Here is an 18321-nt window from a genome sequence, read left to right as displayed (position 1 = left end):
GCCTGACCTGACAGATGTGGGGCATCGGGAACAAAACCGAGCATTGGGAGCTAAGTTGTAAATTTTATCATGTGAAGTGTGTCAACAGTTGAGGCCAACTGCATGACGCAGCATCTGGGACACCTCGCCAACTCCTAAAAGACGAGCATGTCACAGTTTCTTTGGCTTTCTCTTGGAAAATTTGGCAACGTCTACAATTGTAGGCGCAGTGGAGCAGAAAAGGACAGATGTTTGTTTCATTTCAGTTACTATCATCCTTGATCCAGAAGCACTAAATTACTCACTCTCTGCACACATATGCATATGCTGCTTGCTGACACACTCACTCTTTCTATGGGGTTTGAAGGACAAAGACAGAATCCAGCGACCATGAAAGGTTCAAGGCTGATTCTGATTCAGAAAACCATGTTTACACATGTAAACACTAGTTCTTGTTGCTGTCAGGTGGAACAGTGTAAGTAAGTCACTGCCACCTCGTTACAAATTATCTATGTAAACACTTGCAAGTCACGTACGGCAAGTCGTGATTGGTCAGGGTTCAACGTGAAGTCGGACATGCAAGAATTTAGGACTCGCCTAATCTAAACATCTCAAAAGACAAACAGATTGGTAGTTTGGTCACGGCTACAACGGACTATTTCAGATAAATGGGGGGACTTTTATTGAAAAGAAGCAGAACAATTTGAACTAACTGTCTCCTGCTGCAGGAAAACACTAATCACCATCATTTACAGCAAACAATGCCTTTGTGTGACATTGACAGCTCAGGAAAAACTTCCAGTAACAGACAGTGAGGAGAAAAATGGTTGAAAACATGCAAATGAGCTGCTGATTATGTAAAATACTTTGAAGTAAGTTAAAAAAAAAAAACAACAACCAATGGTTAAACTACAAAGTGGTTGGAATGATTTTTAAAGTCACTTCTTCTTCTTTCTTCTATTATTTTTTCATAAAGACAATAAACAGATAAATTCTCAGTACTTCACTGTAAAAAGTCGTTTAAACTCTGAGGCACAGCCATTGGCTCAGAAACCGTCTTCAACCAGCCAACTCTTGTCACACAGTGATACCGTAAAGACTTCCTACAAGACTTGAGTTTGAGTCACAACACAATGAACAAGCAACAGCTGTCGGAGGCCGTTCTGGTAATAATATTCACATGAGTGAGTAGCATTTACGTGTGGATGGAAGTGAGTTGGAGCGACACGCACCTCTGCTCAGTCCGTCAGGCCCTCTGAGGATCCGGCACTCCTCGATCTGTCCGAACGCAGAGAACATGACCCGGATGTCGTTCTCGTTGCACTTCTTCGACACCATGCCGATGAACAACTTCCTGTCTTCCACCGCTGCAGAGCCAAGAAAAGAAGAAGGAAGAGTGAATGGCTAGACATTTTTTGGGGAAGTTGATTATGTGCTTTCATGTTGAGAGATTCAACCACAACTTGTCGTTTCACAGTTTGGATTTTGTCCTGATCAAAGTGTAACTTCTGGTAGCTCTCCTGCATATTTAACAAATGCAGCAGCAGAGGACAATCACTACAGGGTGCATGGCCTCGTGGCTAATGACAAACTGACTGAACATTCAGTGTAGCAGGGATACAGCTGGTGACGAAGGCTGCCACCATACATCACCCATCTCCAAAACCAGCAAAATTCAAATGCAATACCCAAGATTCAACCAGTAGATAGAGGCAGCTGTGCATATTTATAGCACAATACATAGAATTTAAGTGACAGTGAACCAGAACAATAGCAAGACCTCCACAAGGTGGAATACATATCTATGAAATGTCAAAACGTCCGGTCCGATGTGCAGCCTGTTCACTCTAGCTACCTCCAAGCAATATACAAAAAAAGAAATGTGCTGTTAAAGGAATACTTCCCAACTTCAGAAAGTTCAAGACTGTAACGTACATATGAAGCTACCTCCAGGCAGACGAAATCTACCTAGCAACACCTTAAAAAGCTCCAAAAATATCACACATATTTGTTTAAAGTGTAACCGAGCGACCGATTTGGGTCCAAATCTGAATTTTGCGATTGAATGAATCTACCTCCAGAAGCCTTCCTTAGCATAGCTTAGCACAAAGACTGTAAACAGAGGGAAACAGCTAGCCACCCACAGCAGCACCTCTGAAGCTCACATATTAACAAAGTGTTTCCAGAGGACATAACAAATAGAAGAAGAAGAAGTATTTTATTAATCCCCGATGGACAAATTCTGTTTGACATGAAGCTGAAAAAAAATAGTGAAGGTGAGAACAAAGAGAATGAATAAGAAAGACTAAACAATAAAAAAAAAAAGATAAAACAAAAAACAGAAAAATCCAGAAATGTGGAGAAATGAAATGAGACAGAACAAAACAGCAATCAAAAGAAAGAGGGAGCGACAGTGGGAGAGAGGCGAACACAGACAGAGTTCATGTATTTCATCATGCCATCTGCGAGGCTCTGATCAATGTCTCATTATCACTTCAACACCGACTGCTTGCTGAGATTCTCCAGCTTGTCCTCTCTCACCCTCGTCCTCCCTCCACCTCTCCATCCTCCCTCCATCCGTCCTCCCTCATGGATTCCTCTCATTCTCCTCCGCTGACACAATCCCCTCCACCTCCACCTCCACCTCCTCCTTCTCCACCTCCTCCTCCGGTGCAACGTCGAGGAATGCCGAGCCGACCGGCGGTGAGAAACTTTTAAGCGCGCGAGCGAGGGTTAAGTGTGAATTTGAAAATCCTCATCGCTCGCAGAAACAATATGTGTGTGTGTGTTTATGTGTTCCCACCACATTCAATGTAATGCTAATCCAATTCATTTTTAATGAGGAAACTGTCAGCTCTTACCGCGAGGCGAAAGAGATAAGCGGTCTGTTGCACTCTGGGAAATCAATAGCGCACTTGTTTATTTTGCTGTTTGAATTGTTTGTGTGTTTAAAAAACAAACCGGCGGGATACGCTGCCAAGATAAGTGTGTTTCAAAAAGCTTTAACTCCTTTGTACACACTGTGTGTGTGTGTGTGTGTGCTCATCACTCCAGAGGAAGATTACCACAAGTCTAACAGAAATGTAATTAATTTACTCAGCGTCGATAGAAAAGAAAGAGAGGAGATATCGTTACAATTGACTGTTTCTGTTTTGTGTTTTTCTTTCCCGGACGAGGCGTGCAGGCGTGCAGCGTGCAGGCGTGCAGGCGTGCAGGCGTGCAGGCGTGCAGTGTGCAGCCGGTCGGGTGATAAGACTCATAAAGCCGACTCCGGGATGATCTGGAATCAGCTTTGCATTCTCGGATGAATCGGAGGAGAATTGGCATCGTGCTGAGTTTCGACACAGCCCAAAAAAAACACACAAAAGTTTAGTAAAAAAAAGAAACGCGGCTTAACAATAATGCTGTCGCTCTGCTCCACTGTACATCTCTCCGTCTTGTCTTCCATCTCCTCCGCTGACTAAACTAATAAACCTCTGAGCGGCCATTCGTCACCGTTACAGCGACTCTAACACGGGGTTTATTAAAGGTCATTACCATTAAGTGGATGGATACGTTACGTATGGTCTGCTCTATATTTCACCATCCTGGCTGTGAGTAGTGGCTGCTTTATTAAGTTCCACCGTCGTTACCCTGACGGGTTATGTCTTATAAAGTCGTATTTCGCCATATTTCAGTGGAGCGGATGATGGCTTTTATAAGGATTTCTCTGCTGCCTCGCTGGATGCTGTCATTTTATTGTACTCCCCTGCAGTGGACAATGATATAGCAGGTCGCTTATGATGCTACTCCATCGTCTGTGTGTCAGCCCGAAGGACTCCTCTGTGATACGATAAAGCTGATTTTAAGCTGTACACACACACACACACACACTGCACGGAGGGTTCGTGTAGGTGTCAGAACACCTCTGAAAAGTTTGTGCAATCCTTTCTGAAACTACCCGCGACTTGATTTTAATGGTCGGTTCATCCAATCGTGACTTTATCCATTTTCATATTCTGCTCAATTACTCAGCTTTAAGGGTCACTTCACTCAAATTGCAGGAAAAAAAAACACACGCACATATTTTCTCATTTAGCCATGCAAATAATTTCAGGTTTATTTGCCAAAAGTGTTCAGATATCTGCTGCTCAGGTTTCCTAAGCTCTGCAAACCTGAATGATCTACAGACATCGCTGGCAGCAGTTTGAAATGGGAAATATTTTTTCCACCTAAAAGGTAAAAAACTGGATTATAACCAGAAAGATATGTTGTTGCTGCTGCTGTTGTGTTTGGGCATCGCAAAGAAAGTGAGTGGCTGTAGAAAACAAACATCATCCCCATGGATGAATTACCGAGCAAGGCCCGAGAGGTCGGTGGACCTCTGAGCTGGAGACTGATTACAGAACGAAACAGCCCAAACATTCACCTTGAGATCAGCGCCTATTAAGCCAATGTAATAACTTAAGTTAGGGTTTGTTTTCAAATTGACTCTCCATGTGCTGAGCCAACTGTTAACATCAGAGATTCAGATAATGTTTGGATCCTGAGTCCAGATGGTTTGAGTTAGGATGATCCATTTTGTGGCAAGTTATAAGACTGAGGATGTCCCCAGTCAAGGAGTGAAAGCACTGGGCATGGGTTCAAGGAAAGGTAAGGTGTTCCCAAGTTAGGGTTAAGTTGGTTCCTCTTGGAAGCTGCCCATGGGATTCTGATCCTATGGGCAGCTTCCAAAAAAGCGAGGATCTGGGGCCCAGGTAAAGAGGTAAAACTAGGGCAGGTACCTCAAATGTTAGGTAGTAAAAAAGTAGTAAAGAGATCTTTGTAGTTGGAGGATTAGTGTGAAGGTTGGAGGTGGTTGGTGTTGTGGGTCTGAGGTGGTCCCCAGCCCAAACCACTGAAGTCAGGCCAGAAGTCTGCATCATATGCTTAAACAAAAAGAGTAGGTATATTATAATATGTAGGATGTGGCAGAAGTCTTCTAGAGTCCCATCTCCTGTCTGAATTTTGAGACACATCATCAGTAGTGGACCTTGGTATCATCGGATGTTTCGGCCATTATCACGAGAAACCCTTCCCCAAGCGAGACCATGCCAAGATTAATGAAGCCCTGGAGTCTCTCCCATGGACAATTGGATCTTGGAAAGTGAGTCATAGTTGTGGTCCGGTAAATACGGTAAGTCTTGGGTCAAGGGTAGGGTTAGGGTTACCCAAAAACCCCAAACCCATCTTTTGTGGTCGAATGACAGCAAGACTTTTAAGACCTGACAACATCCCACCAAGCCTCAACCTAAACTAGAAACCTAAACTCTGCAGAAGCGAGCTGGAAATCTCATTATGTGTTTTTACAATTTGAGCAAATTGACACTCAAGACCGAGTAATTGAGCAGAACCTTAAAATAGAAACGAGAATCTGATTTCGTACAGCGTGTCCGCGACATTCTCCTGAGCTCTCTCACCACTTTTAATAACACTGTCTTTTGGTTTTCAAATCTGCATCGACTGAATATCACTGAACATAATGACCCTGACAAATTACACTGCTGCATCAAAATGAAGGCAATTAAAACTGATTACAACAAAATTCAGGCCTTGTAAAACTGTCTTTACAGAGAAAATGAAATAAAAAAGGTCTAAATATCCCGTGTGTGCCTGAATGAACTGTTTTTCTGTCGCTTGGTGTTTGTAAATATACGTCACATTTTGAGTATTTATATGTCAAAATTCCTCCCTCTTCACTTCCTGTGAAACATTAATAATATATATATTTTATCCAATTTAAATATAAAGCCTTTCGACATGTGAAACCACACTTGGCTGCTTTAGTGGGTCACAATGCTGAGGATCAAGGATTAAGGGTCGAAGATGAGATGAGGGTAAAAAAAACTCATAGATATCACCATGAAACCTCCACAGTCGATTGAAGACAATTATCTTTTGCATTGCATTGATGTTTAAATATGCAAATGAAGCAATAGAGTGCAGAAAAATAGCCCAAAATCCTCGACAGGACGAGCAAACGCTGTGTGGAAGCTGAGTTGATCCAAGAATAAAATCTCAAAATTAACCACGTGTGTGAAAAAACTACAGATTTGCCTGTTGGAGAAAACCTTGTTTATGTTTCCAAAAGTTAATTTCCCCATCTCGTGGTTCAACAATGCAGGTGACGGAGGTGTGGTTGGATTGGGTGGAGCGCCGTGCTTCTCCAGAGCCCTCCGTGATTGAAAAGGTCACGCACACTTCAAAGCAATCAAATGAAATCTAAATCCCACCAGCTCACGTTTGACTTCAAGATCCTCGAGGAACATTTGCTAAAAAGCTGCTCGTAGCCAACCAATGGGCTCGAGTGTCTCAGACGGGGGTGGGAATGTGTTTGTACTCGGACGTCTCTTTGTGGGATTTGCTGACGCTAAGAAAAATACAGAATAACGCCTCATCCTTTAAAAAAAAAGACACCCCGATACTTCCTCCGCTCGCAGTCACAATCGCTTCCTCATTAGAATGAGAAGCGATGGAAGGAAGAGGGCTCGGGATGGGAAATCAATTCACAACTGGATCGGCAATATGTAGTTTGGGAACGGGGGGTGATCTGAGGACGGAGTGTGTGTGATGGCGCCGTGAGATGGATGCTGTAGCGGAGAGGAGGGTGCACCCGGCGTGTTTGCATGAGCGAGCAGCCACAGGGGAAGAGAGGCGGGTTCACCAGGAGGCCAAAACGATTCAACTTTCACTCACCTCCTTCTGAAGCGCCTTAATAATTCATCACATATAAAAACATATATATATAGTATGGATATTAAGCATCCCCACCCATCCCCACCCTCTCGATTTCTCTCTCTCTTTCTCTGCTCGTCCTGACGTCTCAAATCTTTTCCGCCAGCCCGTCATCCCGTCTGCGGCGAGCTATTACCAGGCAAATTCAAAAAAGGCTATTGATGCATGTGTGTGTGTGGTGTTGGTGTGTGTGGTGTGTGTTGGTGGTGTGTGTGTGTGTGTGTGTGGCCACTCACCGTTAGATTTCTCACTGTCTGCAGGTTTCATCTGAATAGGGTGGTGCATCTGTGGAGACAGAGAGGGAGGACAAAATATATTAAAATGTTGCACATGAACACGCGGAGATGTCGCGCTCGTTATTACTGGTGTGGTTTGAACGTTTATTCATTTGTTCATAGGTTTAAGCTTGAAATTAGGCAGATATAATATCCAATAAACAACAAGAGACACAAGAAGCATGTGCTAAAAACAAACACAGTGTAAAACATGGACGTCGTATCCGCGACGTCACCCACAAGTTTCTGAATGTGGCGGCCGGTTGTCGCCGTTTTGGCAGTTCACCTCCGATCTGATCCAAAAATGTGCCACCTGTAACCACACCCACCTGTCAATCAAAGCGTCCACGCTCTTAATCCTGCATAACTTTAAGCCTTAATATAATGTGAACAGGTGAGTTGTATATAAATTCACCCTCAGTACAGTTGTCATGAACGGGGAAATTAGCTACAGAGACCAAAACTGTTTTTTGTACCAGGCTGTAAACATGTTTATTTCTGCTGTGAACATGGGGACTTATGGAGACTGACTCACTTCTGGAGCCAGCCTCAAGTGGACGTTAGAGGAACTGCAGTTTGTGGCACTTTGATTTCAAACCCTCCTCCAACCTTCTCGTTATCGCGGGTTCGGAAGCTGCAGGAGCTCGACTTATTTCAATGCCCCTTCACCTCGCTTGGTCGTATTTCCTTCTTAATAACGTGACCAAACCGTACAGATGTCACTGACACCGCGGGCTGAGATTTGATCACGGCGTCATGCAGACCGACGTGAAGATGCGGTTCAGTCGATTCTGATGGAGGAGGCGAGATTTACAGATTTACAGCCGGAGTCTTCAACAGACACTCGACATCTCTGACGTGCACGAGAAGCATTTAAATCGTCAAGTGATGGATGTGTTGTTAACGTTTTTACTGAAAACAAGAAAATACTTCACAGATGAGGAGGAGGAGGAGGAGGAGGAGGAAGCTTTGTCACCTCCTCCTCCTCCTTCAGCCTCTCCTCCTCTTATTCCCTCCATCTCTCTTTCCTTTATGGGAGATTATGTGGCTGTTTGATCTGCGGAGAGACGAATGACAGTGATTCTCCAAATCTAGCCCGGTATCAATCACACTCAGAGTCAAATACCAGCCGTGAGTGTGTGTGTGTGTGTGTGTGTGTGTGTCCGTAAGAGTGTGTATGTGCCCTGTCTTACCCATAATGCCCCTGGGCTCCGTCATGCTGTGACAGAAGGCTTTGATCTTCCAATTCCATCACACACCTTTATCCAACTCTCTCTCCTCTCTTGCTCTCCTGCTTATCATCCCCACGCTTTTTTTTTTTTACCTCTTCCAGACCTGTCCCAGACACACACACACACGAATACACACCTATTCTCTCCGTTGATTAGTTCCCAAATCTGCCTGATGGGGGCAGTCAATGTTGGAGACACACCGACACCTGATAACGCCGTTTTATAAGGCTGCAACCCCCCCAAAAAACTATAGAAATCATGGTTATTTTTGAAATTCAGGCGACTTTTCTGAAGGTGTAACTCGTGTTTAGGCAGGAAGCAAAATAAAGCTTGAGAAGAGTGACAGAAAAACTAAAGTGAGGAAGAGAACGAGGCAGGAAAAAGCTAAATTTAAGAGAAATTCACGATGTTTGAACACTTTGACTCGTGGTTTGTGATGGATTTTGGTCACATGGGTCTGCGTTCAGCATGGGTAAAGAAAAAAAACAAAGAAAGAAAAATCTGAAATGATGAAATTACACATGTAGTGCTTTTATTTTGAAGCACTGCGTTCAGAGCTGCTGTTTTCCTGTGTGTTTGGTGATGAAGCGCGGGGCGCTCGCTCGCTCTCATTCACTGTCTACGTCGCTCAACCACGGCTCGCTCTTCCTCTCTCAAACCAAATCAAACTTCTTCAGACCAGAGATCTCAAGTCAGAGCACAACAGGTCGAGTGTCAGTGTTTACATTTCTGAGCGCCTGATTGGCTGCAGCAGCGTGACGTCGGGCTGTGTTTTGAGTTCTTCGCTGCATGGATTCACGTCTGAATGCGTCCTAAAGGTGAGACAGTGATGTTTTTCTTCCCGTCTTTGGTTTCATTTTCCATTTTAGTTTATTTCTTTGGTTTGAACAGCATCTGCTCGGCCTTTTCCCCCGTGGTCTACCTCACTTCTTTTCTTTTCTTTTCTTTTTTTTTAGTAATATTAATCCTAACTGCAGGCGGAAAAATAAAAAACGAAGTAGGTCGTAACAACACAGGAAAATAAAAAATAAAAACCTGTGATTATTGAACGCTTTGTCTCAGTTTGCAGAGGCATGTGCATGAAGGCAAAGAGAAGACGGAGACAGGATGTGGAAGACGTGAGAAAGTTCAAACAGAAATTCAAATTAAAACTCGGGCGACGGTTCGATGCTTTAACGTGTAGTTTGTGGTGCGCGTCGGCCTCGGAGTTCTGCGCGAAGCACAAGAAAGAAAGACTATTACAAAAAAAAGAAAGTGAAGGAAGAAGAGGTGAGAGAAAGACGAGCAGCAGAGGAGGAGAGGACAAGAAGAGGGTCAGAGTCGCTCTGGACAGACAGGAATAGTCGATAACGCTTCAGGCTGGAAGCTCAGTACAGTATCGCCAACACAAGGACAGACGCAGGGACATGGATGAGGTGTGTGTGTGTGTGTGTGTGTGTGTGTGTGTGTGTGTGTGTGTGCGTGTTGAAACCAGATCAAAAGAAGCAAAGTCGTGTCAAAGCGAACCTGGAAGTCACATCAAGTCAGTTCTCGTTAATCCATTTCAAAGTCTGTCCTCTAAAGGCAAAAAAACAAAAACAAAAGCCGCACACACACACACACACACACACGTATACAACAACACACACACACACACAAACACACACACACACGTATACAACAACACACACACACACACAGGTACAGAAGCCGTCTGGTTTCCAGGCGTCCTCCTCCTCCTCAGGTCCTGTCTACCCGGTAAAGCCCGGTGGGTGGTGGCGCTGTCGACACGTTTGATCTCTGCGAGCTCCCGCCGAGACTCTCCTCGCGCCGCCGTCCCACAATTCCACAGTGTTGTTGTTTCTTCTCCGCCCGCCTTGCAGGCCCGCCGGCCCGCCAAGCCTGCCGTTCATTATGAGCTCAGCAGGAGCCCCGGCAAAAACGACTAAGTCACTCACTGAGAATAAAAAAAAGGCACAGAGAGCCGAAAACGCCCTCGCCACGTAAAGCGGCGTTCAGCCTCACACATGTATCTATCGAGTCCGCTTAATCTACTTCCTGTTTACCTGAGTGGGAGTTCATTCCAATATCCACTCAGAACCACTGCGTTATTATGAATCAGAGCATGACTTACAGAATATTAAACAGCAGAATGATGATAATCACAGATAGAGACAGAGTTAGTTTCAGTGTTCAACACTTCTGAATTTATAAAGCTGAGTTTACTGATTTTATGGCCATCGAGAGAAGAACCTGATACAATAATCACTTCATGTGGGTTAGAAACAGTTGCCGACTTATCCGGGCACATTAGCATTCATTTAGCATCTGTTTTTGTCCACCTGACATGCTATACTATTTTTTTAGATGGTGCTAGGCAAGACATGTGTTACAGTGTTAGCTGTAGTGCTAGCTCTGTTTTTTAATATGCTAACTCTAGCTCTGTTTTTAATCTATGCTAACTCTAGCTTTGTTTTTAATCTATGCTAACTCTAGCTCTGTTTTTAATCTATGCTAACTCTAGCTTGTTTTTGGTCTATGCTAACTAGCTCTGTTTTTAATCTATGCTAACTCTAGCTCTGTTTTTTAATCTATGCTAACTAGCTCTGTTTTTGGTCTATGCTAACTCTAGCTCTGTTTTTTAATCTATGCTAACTCTAGCTCTGTATTTGGTCTATGCTAACTCTAGCTCTGTTTTTAATCTATGCTAACTCTAGCTCTGTTTTTAATCTATGCTAACTCTAGCTCTGTTTTTAATCTATGCTAACTCTAGCTCTGTTTTTAATCTATGCTAACTAGCTCTGTTTTTAATATATGCTAACTAGCTCTGTTTTTAATCTATGCTAACTCTAGCTTTGTTTTTGGTCTATGCTAACTAGCTCTGTTTTTGGTCTATGCTAACTCTAGCTCTGTTTTTGGTCTATGCTAACTAGCTCTGTTTTGGTCTATGCTAACTAGCTCTGTTTTTGGTCTATGCTAACTAGCTTTGTTTTTGGTCTATGCTAACTAGCTCTGTTTTTGGTCTATGCTAACTAGCTCTGTTTTTGGTCTATGCTAACTCTAGCTGTTTTTTAATCAATGCTAACTAGCTCTGTTTTTAATCTATGCTAACTCTAGCTCTGTTTTTGATCTATGCTAGCTCTAGCTCTGTTTTTAATCAATGCTAACTCTAGCTCTGTTTATAATCTATGCTAACTCTAGCTCTGTTTTTAATCTATGCTAACTTTAGCTCTGTTTATAATCTATGTTAACTCTAGCTCTGTTTTTAATCTATGCTAACTTTAGCTCTGTTTTTAATCTATGCTAACTCTGTGTATGCTAACTCTAGCTCTGTTTTTAATCTATGCTAACTCTAGCTCTGTTTTTAATCTATGCTAACTAGCTCTGTTTTTGGTCAGTGCTAACTTTTTAAGGACCCTTCTTTACCAGCTAGTTGCTAACTTTGACAGTCCGCTGACGGTGCTTAAATTGCCTTATTACCAAACCGCAGAGTTCAGTTCTCATTGACTGAGTCACGCTGTAAAATACATGATAACTGCACACCTTTGAAAATCAATTAACATTTAATTTGCATATTAATGTGCAAACTGAAAGTCACCACTCACCACCACCGCTAATAACGAGTTGCTAAGCCACCATGTTGCCTGCACATTCCTTTCTGTTGCTCTACAATAACCGCAGAGCAATGTGTTACATTTATTAGGCCTGTTATGAAATTGTTTAATTTATCCGGATTCATAGTTTCTCAAAGCAGCAAGCTACGCACGGGCACCAGAATCAGTGGTGATTGTCTAAATTAAATTTAACTTGATGACTTCATTCATCCTACAGGGGTGGAAATCTCATTTTCTTCTGCTCAGCTCTCAGTTCAATGTTAATTGACACATTTAAAAAGTGGTTCTAAAGCTGAACAGAAGGCTCGGGGAGCTGCTGTTGTTGATCGCTAACCAAACAATCATTATCGTATTATATCTTTGTTAAGCATTGACCTCCTCATCTTCCACTTGCGGGAATGCCAGTGCAACTGCCAGTACTATGTAAAGTTACATATGTTGCAAGTGGTATCGTTGACTTTGAATTTTTGAGCCACTGTAGTCATTTCTGAAGAAGTCTGTCATGCAATAAATCCCAGAAAAGTCCAAATTTGGCACAAGGGATGAATGAAAAATAGATAAAATACCACCAAAAAATGAGGTTAAACTGATATTGCTAATATCGTACTATACTGCACAGCAGTAGAGACATAATTAGATCAAAATATGGACAGAAAACCCAAGGAATTAGTTTAGTTTTACAAATTCACAGATAGAAAATGAGACAGAGCTGAAGCCCATAGCTGAGAGAGATTTCAGTTTTCTATGTCAACTCTTGAACTTCTTGTACTTCTAGTTGTTTAATGCTGACAAACGCATAAACCAGTCAGCTAGTTGATAACTTTGTCAGTCCGCTGGTGGTTAGTGGTATGCTATACTGCATATTTTGGTATCGATCTGATACCAAGTAAATACGGGCAAGTATCGCTGATACCGATACAGATACTTTTCAATAAATAAGGTGGATGCATCATTGAATTGCTAAATCTCAATCAATTTTCATGACCTTAAGTGTTTCCTTTTTTACGAAACCGCAGCATTGCAAACAAGAGCAGAACTTAAAGTAAAGAATCGATCTCACAAGGCTAGTATGGATCCGATACCGATACCGACTTGGTATCAATACTATCGATCCGCCCACCACTACTGGTGGTGCTTGTCAGCTAGTGGACAAATGTTAACAGGATTGATAACATCACAGTAAAACCGTTGGTGGGTTCTCTGTGGGTTTATCGCTACACTTCACACGTCATTCGATCCGATATTAATCCAAAAACATTTTGTAATCGCGCCTTAATTTGTCCGCGAGCATGACAAGTCACAGTCGTGGCAAGATTACACACTCTCTGATTACCAGCAGATATTTATGTCGGTAAAAAAAAAAAAACCCAGATGAGTGCGGACCATAAGGTCCACATTACGTTACACCAGAGGGATCAGAGTGCAGCGGGCAAGCCAGGATGGGATTTTACGACCTTCCAGTTATGGGACTGGGTCTCTTCAATCACCCGTCCTTCCTGGCCGAGGCGAGATGTCCCCCCTCTTTTCCTTTCAGCTTTTTTATCTTTATGTTCTCATCATTTACAGAGACCCCCTCCACCCTCCTCGGCAGCCCGTTAAATAGTCCCTCCTGGTGTATCGAGTGCAGGAAACTCTACACTTCCTAAATGTTAACTGCTGCTCCTGGGTTAACGTTATCCCCCGTCACCTCCTCTCGCCCTGAGACGTCTTCCAGGAATGCCCCCGATGCTTAAAAGGTCAGAGATCGACTTGTCCTGGAGCCAGAGGACCAACTTGAGGCACACGCTGGGAATAGTACGAGTGTGTGTGTGTGTGTGTGTGTGTGTATGGAGAGTGTGTCGCTGTGGATATGTGTGTGTGTGCGCCCTTTGCCAGTACCTTCAAAGCAACAGCCAAGTTCACATGACCGGAGTGTGTGTGCCAAGAACTGCAGAGTGCACATACTGTATGGTACCAAACACCACCCCAACCCCACCCCCACCTCTCTCTCTCTGTGTCACAGACACACACACACACACACACACACACACACACACACACACACAGACGGCGAACACACACCTTTACTTCCCCCCCTCCCTGCCTCCGTGAAGGTGTGACGGTGAGATGCTGGGTCAAAGTCAGACAGATGGCCCTCACAGTCGGGATTCAATACCAGTGACCGAGACCGTACGACTGCACACACACACACACACACACACACACCTGAATGTGTGTAGCATCCAACCACAAAGGCGCCACCACACACCGGATGACCTCTAGACGGTGATCATCGCCGATAACACAAAAGACACCTCACCTATATTCAACTGAAAATCAACAAACAAGACACGAAACAATGTGTTTGTAAAATAAATATATTTTTATATTTTGAAATATAAATTGAATATATTAATAATAATATAGATATATTATAGATATAATAATAATATAATATAGATATAACAGAGGTATTAAATATAGATGTTTATATAGATTTTCATGTTTTGGGCAATTTGCTCTCAAATAAAAATTTCTTTGCTCGCCGTTTTTGTTCTGATCTCAAATACCTGGAAAACAGGTTCACACCTGTATTAACGAGGTACACACCTGTATTAATGAGGTACACACCTGTATTAACTATGTGCACAGCTGTATTAACGAGGTGCACACCTGTATTAACGATGTGCACGTCTGTATTAATGAGGTACACAGCTGTATTAACGAGGTACACACCTGTATTAACTATGTGCACACCTGTATTAACGAGGTGCACACCTGTATTAACGATGTGCACACCTGTATTAACGAGGTGCACACCTGTATTAACGATGTGCACGTCTGTATTAATGAGGTACACAGCTGTATTAACGAGGTACACACCTGTATTAACGAGGTACACACCTGTATTAACGAGGTATTCATTAAAGAAAGCTGAAATTGTAAATTCAGATGTATTACTTTATTAAAGTTGACTTCCAGTGGACTGTGTTTACATGTTCTGTACTTCAGGATGTACACCAGGTGTTGTACTTGTACACACAGTTGGGTAAACTGTAGTTTCCCCTCACTGACTGATACAGCTGACCTGGAAATAGGTGAATAAACTCTGAGCCTCATTTCAATGAGGCACATTTAAATATTAGTTTCTAACTCTCAAGTAAAATTCATTAAAGATTGTACCTGCAGGGTGAAACCTGCTCTCTTACCCCCAGCCGCCGTCTCCCGAGTCGGCCCTATGACTTCCCTTTGCCCCCCTCTATGGCGAGCTAGCCGGAGGCCATACATGGTGAATTTACACCCTCTACTTTCATCGGTATTTACTGTTCTTCTTCTTTTCTTCAGCCGTACCAGTAACCAAACAGTTGAACTGTGCTAGATTTATCTCAACGTCCTCATGTCTGTCTGTTTAATTGTCTCTCAGTGTCTCTAAAACTCTCATAAAAAGACACATTTCCATATTCTGTTCTCTTTCTCAAGTAGAAATTAAATATTATACCTGCAGGGTGGATCCCGACCCGAACCGGCCCTAAGTTTCCTCCTACCCCCTCCAGATCGTGCTAGCCGTGGGCTGTACATGGTCAAAAAAACGACACATTTCCTTTCCCGTCTGATGTTTTTGTCATTCATAAATAATAAGATGGATTAAACGGTCCACAAAACGTCTTTCAAAGTGATCAGACCTTTGAGATCCACATGTGGACGTCAAACAGTGAAGCATTGTTACCGCCTACGATAGACCAAGGTCCGGAAGAGCGACTCATTTGAACTTTTACGGTTCTTGTTGTCACATTCAGAGCTCTGCCTGCCGTCTTCCGACCACCCAAAGCTCTTTGAGACGACGTATCCTGTATCTCACTGATGCCACGCAAGGTGCCAACTGCTCATGAGTTTTAGGAGCTGACCATTCAAACGCCGATGGCGAGGCCTTCGAAGTGCAGACCGGAGGAGCCGATCATCCGTCCCATACACGACACGCCACTGTTATAAAAATTTGGATTATTTTAGGGCAGATGTTTTAACTCTTATAGAGAGTGTGTATGTTTTCTGTTTTCTGCATGTCTCGTCCACTTCCCTTATCTGACGTGTTTACTGAGGCTGGCAGGGAGAGATAATTATAAAAATAGTTCAAGGACAAGAGAGACAGGTTAAGGGAAGTGTCATTTTGGAGAAGAAACATAATGTTCATTACTGAGCAAAAAAACAAAAAAGGAAACGGGGTGGTGTCCGAGACAGCCCGTTTTAAGATCTAACCAACTGTTAGAGCTCCTCGAGGAGCCTTTTCTCTGTAACCTCTTTTGTGTGTTGCACTGTTAAACGCTCCTTCTTGTACAAGAATAATAAATTCAACTTAAACTTTGATCCAGTCCTCCTTATTTAAGGTTTTTTCTTAAAAATTCTCGTAACAGCCACGGAAACAGCTCTTCCTGTAGACGTGAGTTAGCGGCACTTTAAAGAGCAGCTCAAGACTCATGCTGCTCATCTTTCATTGTTTCCTTCTTCATATCGTTCTGTGGTTTTATTTCTAACAACCTGCTCTTTGTGCCCTCACTCTGCTACAATAAATAAACCTATTTTTCTCATTATTAATATTCAAATACGTCATTGTCTGGGCTCGCTCTCTCGTCGGTAACTTCGTACAAACTCCCGCGATGTTTCCCTTCCCTCACACACACCCTCGGCTTCTCGACAAACACCTCGATGCAGATAAAGTGCGACTTCTAATCCTCCACCTCCTCTCGGGCAAAACAAACGGCACATAAATCAAATTGTCCTTTTACAATATCCCCTCGTCTTAGCGGCGCTTAGCGCACAGTTAGCCTACATTATCCCCACTTCATTTAGCTCGGTAAACAATTAACCCGGCCCGGCGTGTGTGTGTGTGTGTGTGTGTGTGTGTGTGTGTGTGAGCACGATGATGGAGGGATTTGGCATTAGCTATGCTGCGTCGCGTCTCCGCACTAACTACTCTAAGTGTTTAACATAGTTGGCCTCCTCCTCCCTCCCTCGAAGAATCAATACACTCAAACGCCGCCACCAACTCGGAGAGAGTAAAGAGGGGTGAGGGAAGTTAATTTGAAACAAGCGATTAATATTTCTTTCTTTAAATAAGAGCACACACACACACACACACACAGCGAGGGCCGGTGCATCGATGAGGTTTGTCTTCCTTCAGCGCTGTTTGCGATAGCATTTGGGTTTCACTACAGCAATTACAGCCTTTAATTGAATTGATTTTGATAATGAGCCTCTGTAATGACACCGCTGTGGGAATGGTTGTGTGTATATATGTGTGTGTGTGTGTTGTTTTTCTGGACTTAAATGATCTGTGAGGAGCCGAGCGAGGGATTAAAAAAAAAAAAGACGAAGACACACACATGCTTTTTTTTAAAAATGCTGCCGTTCACCGTCCACCCTCGACTTTTTTCTTTTCTATAAAAGTGTTTGTCCGAGGTCTAACCTTTCAGCTTGTTGCATAATATCCTCCAGGCTATAACACATGAATGTTTGATGACACACGGCTTAGTACATGATAAATTTAATATCCTACACCGCCGTATTTCCGCTTCTTTCGGGTTTAGCACCACCTACAACCGCTTCCCCTCGTCCTTGGGCGGCGCCGGGCGCTCCTCGTCCTTCCACAAGAAGCTCGTCTGTCGAGGGGATGCTCGGGTATCAGTTCTTTTTACGCTCGCTCATGATTGATTTGTTTTGATTACATTCACGAGTTATTACAGAATCGATCAATAGCTCCGATTCCGTCTCAGCGTCTAAAGGCAGTTTGAGATGCTTCTTCTTCTTTTTTGTTTTGCAGAAATCTGCAGAAAATATTAGTCTGCGCGACTCAGCGCGGTTCACAGTTGATTTAAAGACATAAACAGCCGGCTGGGAGAATATTTGGGGATTTAGGGGCAACGTTTGGCAGCATAAGAAAATTTAGGGAGCGTGTCTGGAGTATTGAGTTCATCTAGTGCGTGTTGTATACAGCCAGCGTTTAACATAAATTCCTTACAAACACTGGGGGCTTGTTTACAACCTCTCGCAGATCTCAGCCATGAAGAGTCATAACCACGAGGAATGATGCCCAAACCAAACAGTACTTCACATTAATGTCTCTGCTCTACATACTGGCCTATAAAGTATTAATAGATTGTTCTTAATTGATAATAAAGCAGCTAGTTGCGGCTTATGTAACGGCAGATCCCACTGCGTTTTGATCAAACACGATTGGTCGATACAACTTGGACTACAAACTGACTACAAATGGAAACTCAGACACGTTGGAAAGTCTCAGGAAACAAAAAGCAGCTCCGCTTGTAGAAAGATGAACCTTTATGATCAGTCATATGTCATTCATAAGAAAAACTTAAAATATCTGTATTCTCTATGATAATACTGTTCCATACAGCATGAATAAATCATCGACATACAAATATGAATAAAAGTAATTTTTACAGTAGTTTTATTAGTTATTTTTATTTTATTTTAAGTAGTTCATGTATTATTCAT

At 42.9% G+C, this 18321-nt stretch overlaps 1 protein-coding gene across 25 annotated transcripts in view; it reads right to left on the bottom strand.

Annotated features, from left to right (window-relative positions):
• The window catches only part of celf2 (cugbp, Elav-like family member 2), a 201109-nt gene that overhangs the window by 36352 nt on the left and 146436 nt on the right, over window positions 1-18321 (bottom strand). For 17 of the 25 annotated variants that reach the window (XM_027272031.1, XM_027291963.1, XM_027291964.1 and 14 more), the window contains 2 exons: window positions 6969-7017; window positions 1179-1346 (listed from right to left, as the gene is read on the bottom strand). In XM_027272031.1, the coding sequence (XP_027127832.1) occupies window positions 1179-1346; window positions 6969-7017 (217 nt within the window). The remainder of the gene's footprint in view (window positions 1-1178; window positions 1347-6968; window positions 7018-18321) is intronic. The other 8 variants (XM_027291968.1, XM_027272020.1, XM_027272021.1 and 5 more) reach the window with 1 other exon arrangement.

The sequence above is a fragment of the Larimichthys crocea genome, chromosome XX (genome assembly GCF_000972845.2).
Source record: "Larimichthys crocea isolate SSNF chromosome XX, L_crocea_2.0, whole genome shotgun sequence".
Lineage (NCBI taxonomy): Eukaryota > Metazoa > Chordata > Actinopteri > Sciaenidae > Larimichthys > Larimichthys crocea.
Note: the sequence above shows the minus strand (reverse complement) of the source record. Positions and strands in the feature narration are given on the sequence as shown.